Source organism: Lepidochelys kempii, chromosome 6, assembly GCF_965140285.1.
Source record: "Lepidochelys kempii isolate rLepKem1 chromosome 6, rLepKem1.hap1, whole genome shotgun sequence".
Classification (NCBI taxonomy): domain Eukaryota; kingdom Metazoa; phylum Chordata; order Testudines; family Cheloniidae; genus Lepidochelys; species Lepidochelys kempii.
This window is the reverse complement of record NC_136385.1, coordinates 30,585,002-30,591,001: the sequence shown is the minus strand read 5'-3', so window position 1 is coordinate 30,591,001 and position 6,000 is coordinate 30,585,002. Positions and strand designations below refer to the sequence as shown.

At 50.9% G+C, this 6,000-nt stretch overlaps 1 protein-coding gene across 8 annotated transcripts in view; it reads left to right on the top strand.

The window, feature by feature from the left end:
• Positions 1-1,605: 1,605 nt before the first annotated feature.
• KCNC1 (potassium voltage-gated channel subfamily C member 1) overlaps positions 1,606-6,000 on the top strand; it is a 198,324-nt gene continuing 193,929 nt past the window's right edge. For all 8 annotated transcript variants that reach the window (XM_073347355.1, XM_073347356.2, XM_073347353.1 and 5 more), the window contains exon 1: positions 1,606-3,561. In XM_073347355.1, coding sequence (XP_073203456.1) covers positions 2,992-3,561 — 570 coding nt within the window. In that variant the 5' untranslated portion in view covers positions 1,606-2,991. The remainder of the gene's footprint in view (positions 3,562-6,000) is intronic.

The window sequence follows — 6,000 nt, the reverse complement described above, 5'->3', positions numbered from 1 at the left end:
AATAAAGAATCCTGGCAAAAGCCAGGCCTGTTAATATAGTGATGAGAAGACCTCAGTACATTCTGCTGGTGTGTGTGTGGGTGGGGGGTTATCTGCCCCTGGCCATATGATGCTGAGCAATTACTAGTTTATATAATAGTTGAGCCTAATCAACAATCAAATTGGAATGTTGATATTTTACACGCACTTCACTTGCATTTGTAAATGACTGCACAAAGGTGCACAATAATGGGGGGAAGGCTCAATGTATTTATGTTTATTACGTGGGCAGCATAAGATTGATGAGTTCCTTAGCTTCATTTCCTGGCTATTCAATGCTTCACTTTTCTAAATGATGTACAGGGCTGTCACTTAGCCATTTTAACTGACTGAAACTTTTTTCAGAGCAATTTAGAGTCTGAAGTGGGACAGCACTAGAGAGAGAAAGAAACAAACAGGCGTCTAGGTACCATATTGCTTTTCACTCAACACCTTTTCCAAACAGGATAGTATTTTTTTAAAATTGACACTCTTATCCTATTTAAAACTAACTAGAGGATGAAATATTTTTTCCTTCAGAACCATTCTCTAATGCCCTGATCAATGAGGGTCACTTCCACAATGCAATTGCTCCTCACTGGACAATAGCACAGGACAGGTGAGAGAAGCCATTTCTGCAGAGGGTGTCTTTCTGCCCTCAGAAGATGCTGCCCTTGTGTCTGGGAAGGAGGAAAGGCAAGAGGAAGCCTTTTTCTGCCACGGTCACCTTCATTTGTCAGAATGTGCTACTCCCGCATCAGAAAAGGTGAGGGGAAGCCATTTATGACGGGATTCCCTCTCATCCATCACAAAGTGCCGTACCTGTGCCACAGAATGAGAAGGAAACGCTTTCGAGGGGAGCACAAAATAATTGGTAGCTCCTTTCAGATTTTGCGACCACCGGCAAAATCTATAGGGAGGCAATTTTCTGACTCTACATCACACACACAGAGACCCTCAGCTGATTCAGCCCATTCATGACATTGAAGGAGGCGCAATGTGACCTTTCCCCTGTCTATTTCACCAAGCAGATGGAGATTTCCACTTCAGTGTCCTCGGGCAAAACCAGAAGCAAACAAATAAGCCATAAACCCTCCCACACGATTTCCCTGGGACCAGGTTCTTGGGGAATAAACATGTCAGACAGCCCGCCACTGCAGCAGCCACCGAAGTTGTTAATTTCAGGTTCCCAGAGACAGGGAAGGAGGCGGGAGGGGGTCGGGGGAGAGAACTAGAAACAGCTGAATAACGCGAGCTGTTTCCCCTGCAGGATCGTATTGGACCTTTGCGGAGAGCCGCGGAGCACGGGGGAGTATAGACACAGGGGCTGTGCAGCAGCGGGTCTTGCACAGCTGCTTTTCTGTCCAGAGCACGCACACGCACCCCGACCCGCGCACACACACCGGGACGCCAACCCAGTGAGGAGGAGGAGGAGATTTGCCATTTCAACGGGTTTGCATTTCAGGTGATCGCGCGCGCGCGCGCGTGTGTGTGTGCGTGAGAGAGAGTTTCCCCTTCTGCATTAGGACCCAGGGAGAATTGCTCTATTCCGAGACCAGTGCGCCTGCGCCGTCTTGAAGGGTCCGGAGACCGGGCTGGCTGGCCTGAGCCGCTCGTTCCCTGCTGGCGCCCCGCCTCCAGCACCACCTGCGAGCTCAGGGGCCGGCGGGCGGGCGGGCGCGGGGCTGGGGGCTGCTCTCCGCATCGCCAGCACAAGCCTCCCGCGGCAGCCGCGTGAGGGAGCCCGGCTGGATCTCCTGCTGCTGCCTGAGCCGCGGGGGGTGGAGGAATAGAGGGTCTCCACCACCACCACTGCTATGCCCCCCCGCACCTTTGCAGCCCCCCCACCCTCTGCATAGGAGCCACCCCCGCCCCCCAAGCTCAGGCGGGGAGCGGGAGCCGGGCGCGCAGCGCTGTCCATTCAGCACCGAGCCCGGGCAGCCCCTGGGGAGCAGCGCTTTGTGATCCCTCCTTCAGCAGCGGGGCAAGGACGGGCAAAGCCGGCTCGCAGGTACCAGGGCGCCTGGCGCTGCCGGTCGGACTGCTGCAGAATGTGATGTGAATCAACAAGGAGCGAGCCGAGAGGGGGAAATCCCCCGCCGGAGCCGTCGCTTTTGTCTCGATTCAAGATCTGAAGCTGGAGATTTTGTTTTTGTTTTGTTTTGTTCCCCTTCTGCTGCTTCTACATTTCGGTGGCTTTGCCTTCGCCCCCAAAGAATTGGGGTGGGGGGGAGGGGGTTTTTAAAATCAGGATCGCTGCGTGTGGAGCTCCCCAACGGCAGCTACCTCTGCTTCTGTCGGTCTCTCAAGGACTTAAAGTACAGCACGAGCGAGAGAGAGAGGGGTTTTTAAAAAAAAACAACCACCCAACCCTTCATCGATAGATCTGGTCTGCGGCTGGGCGCTAGTATCCGCCCCCTGCATCCCCCATTGTGTGTCTGTCTGTCTGCGATCCCCTTATACCCTCTCCCCCCGCACCCACCCTCCGTTTGTTTTTGCACCCAGCTGCCACCATCATCAGCCCCCGCCCCCTTCCCAACTAAGAGGTTCCTTGAACAGATGTGCACCACTGGGTTCTTTTTTGGCCACATCTAACTAAGGAAAGAACCTCCCCCTGCCCCATACCTAGGTACCTGGCAGACCTCTGCGACTGCTGTTCTTGGGGAGTGGGGGTCCTCTCCCCTCCAAACCCTGGCTTAAAATAAAACAGTACAAGAGCTTTTAACTGCAAATAAAAGGAACCTCAGGACTGCCGGCATTAACTTTCAGTGGTGCCCTTGGGGTTGCAGCATTTGGAAGAACAGGGCACGAGGGACTGACACCAGTTGGGTGCCCTTTGCCTAGGTGATTCCTGACCAGCTGGATAAATTACCAGTTTAGGTACCGATTGCTGTCAAGAAGCCGCCCCCTTATGCGCTTGCTGTGTGCCGTGCTTCCTTGCATGAGTCTGCGACATGCCTAATAAGAGACGAGATGGGCCAGGGCGACGAGAGCGATCGCATCGTGATCAACGTGGGAGGGACTAGGCACCAGACTTACCGCAGCACCCTGCGCACCCTGCCTGGCACTCGGCTGGCCTGGATCGCCGAGCCCGATGCCCACAGCCATTTTGACTATGACCCACGCACAGATGAGTTCTTCTTCGACCGGCACCCGGGCGTCTTTGCCCACATCCTGAACTACTACCGCACAGGCAAGCTGCACTGCCCAGCGGATGTGTGCGGGCCTCTGTACGAGGAGGAGCTGGCCTTCTGGGGCATTGACGAGACCGATGTGGAGCCCTGCTGCTGGATGACCTACCGCCAGCACCGGGACGCCGAGGAAGCGCTTGACAGTTTTGGTGGGGCACCGCTGGATAGCAGTGCTGACGACGGAGATGCGGATGGCACGGGAGACTCCGGGGATGGCGAGGAAGAGCTGGAGATGACGAAACGCCTGGCACTCAGCGACTCACCAGATGGCAGGTCCGGGGGCTTTTGGAGAAGGTGGCAGCCCCGAATCTGGGCACTTTTTGAGGACCCCTATTCCTCCAGATATGCAAGGGTAAGCTATGCAATCGGCACCCTAATCACCATGCTTACATCTCTCCCAGGACAGTCCCCTCACTTCAGTCCTCCTTGCTAGCTTCGTTATCCTCAGCACTGCTGAACTACCCTCAGTCTGGAGAACACACACGTGCATGGTCACATCAAAGAGACCTGGCCTCTAGAGCAGGTACATCTGCAGTCTAGAGCAGACACACCTGCCTGGCCACATGCGGTCTAGAGCAGGCAGAGGTGCATGGGCCTCAGGCGGCAGGTCTGGCAACTTCTAGAGAAGGTGGCAGCCCTGTATCTGGGCACTGTTTCTCCAGATATGCAAGGGTAAGCTATATAATTGGCACCCTAATCACCATGCTTACATCTTGCCTAGGGCAGTCCCCCGCCACACTCCTTGCTAGCTTCATTACCCTCTGCACTGTTGCACTGCATTCACTCTAGAGCAGACACGCAGGCATGGGCACAGGTGGCTTAGAGAAGACACATGCATGGGTGCCTGGAGATGCGCACTCCAGAGCAGGCATCTGTGCATGGGCACATGCCGTGTAGAGCATTCATACATGCCTGGGCACATGGAGACCTACACTCTAGAGCACCTGCATGGACCCATGCCCTTTCTCACTTTCATGGAGACAGGAGAGAGATTCATTAGAGCAGGCAGTACACAAAGGATTGAGGATGAGTTCCCTCCCCACCACCATGCATGCAAATGGTCACAATTATATCCTACCAATCAAAAGAGGCTCCCCCTTCAATCCTCCTTGCTGACCTAGACACGGTTTCCCCTCCATGAAAAGCATTAAAGCAGGCAGCGAATGTAGGAGAAAGGTTTGGGGAGTTTCCTGTTTGTAAGGTAGCTCTCATGTACCATTCCCTTATACATGCAGTGTTAAATATTTCCCATCATGCCTCTTTGATAAACGTCCTTCAGTCTCCCTTATCCACCTAACCGCTGTTTCCTTTCCATGTGGAGAGGGAGAGGTGTTCATTAGAACAAGGTGCATGGAGAAGAGATGTGTTTGATGGGTTTCTTACCTGGATACTGAAGGACAGTTCCTCCTCCCTCCTGCATGCAGTTTTAATGCCAATGAATGCTGGTGTGATCCACACCATAGCTAGATGTGAGATGTTCGGAATCAGTCAGCTGACTCCTCCAAAGAGGTGCCTCTGGAGCAGTGATGTATAAGGATAATCACTCATGCATATGCTAATCTAGGCCCTGATTCTGTCCCTATTGAAGTCAGTGGTAAACCACTCACTGACTTCAGTGGCATCAGGATCAACCCCTCAGGTATCTTTCTGGCTAAGCGAGAGAAATGGATGATGGATAGGTGCATGGGAAGATGGCTCAACTTGATGTGGTCCCTATCTTACAAATGCACAGTTAAGAGAACTCTTGCCAGCTCTAAATGGGCATGGCTGGTTTACTGGTGTGGGAGGTGTTTCGGGTGTGGATTTAAGGAATGAGATAAAACTAGAGGAAAAAATAAATGGCTGTAGCAGGAATAAGTGGATGAAAGGGGATGGAAGGATAAAGTAGATCAATATGTGAACAGATGGTGAAGTCTCAGCAAAGATCTCTACCGCTGAGATGCCACGTCTGCACACTAAATGAATGGGGCAGATTAGAGCAGTGCCTTCTATGCATATTCTTTATGATTTTTGTTCACATACTCTTCTGAGATTTCCTGCTAAAGAAAGAAGTTAAAATTTAAAAGGAGCTTCTTTAAATAGTACGAGGATCAATGAAATATTTACCACAATATAAAAGGACAGTTCTGTTGAGCTGCAGCTTTCAAATTCCTGATATGTGCCAAGGGACCGTGGAAATGGGGAGGGAAGGCTAGAGGGTATCTGTCAAAAGGCTTCGTCAGCTGCCTGTAATGAACCGAAGTGTTAACACACACTGATTTTAGAAACAGCTTTCTTTGGTGGTCAGGCATCTGCTGCTAAAGTGCATCCCAGTAAGAAATGGAGCACCTGCCCTGTATTTTGTGGCATGGCCTTAAGGCCAAACTACCAATGTTTGCCATGCAAAATGAAGAAGAGTTTGTAAAATCATCTCATGTTTTGTCATGTAAATACTGATCTGATTTCTGAAGTTTATGATCAATATTAAAAGACTTTGCACAACCTTGAATTCCCGTGGGATAGGACTTTCTCTTTACATTGGCTCATGGTGATAGTTCTTTTATAAGGGAATTCATGTTATTCTGAAGATATTACACAATTTGTTCCTAATTATATACCCATTTCTCTGTGTGCACACCTCATTTGTTTCAACTTCTACTTGGCTTCAAAGCTGTCCTTTCCTTAAGGTATTGCTGTGGATAAGACTGGAGCATTATGAATTCTAGTCACTACACAAAGTTAAGGTGTACATTGTACACTTAATCTTTTAAATAACAGAACCATTTAATTATCTCCAATCACATACAACATA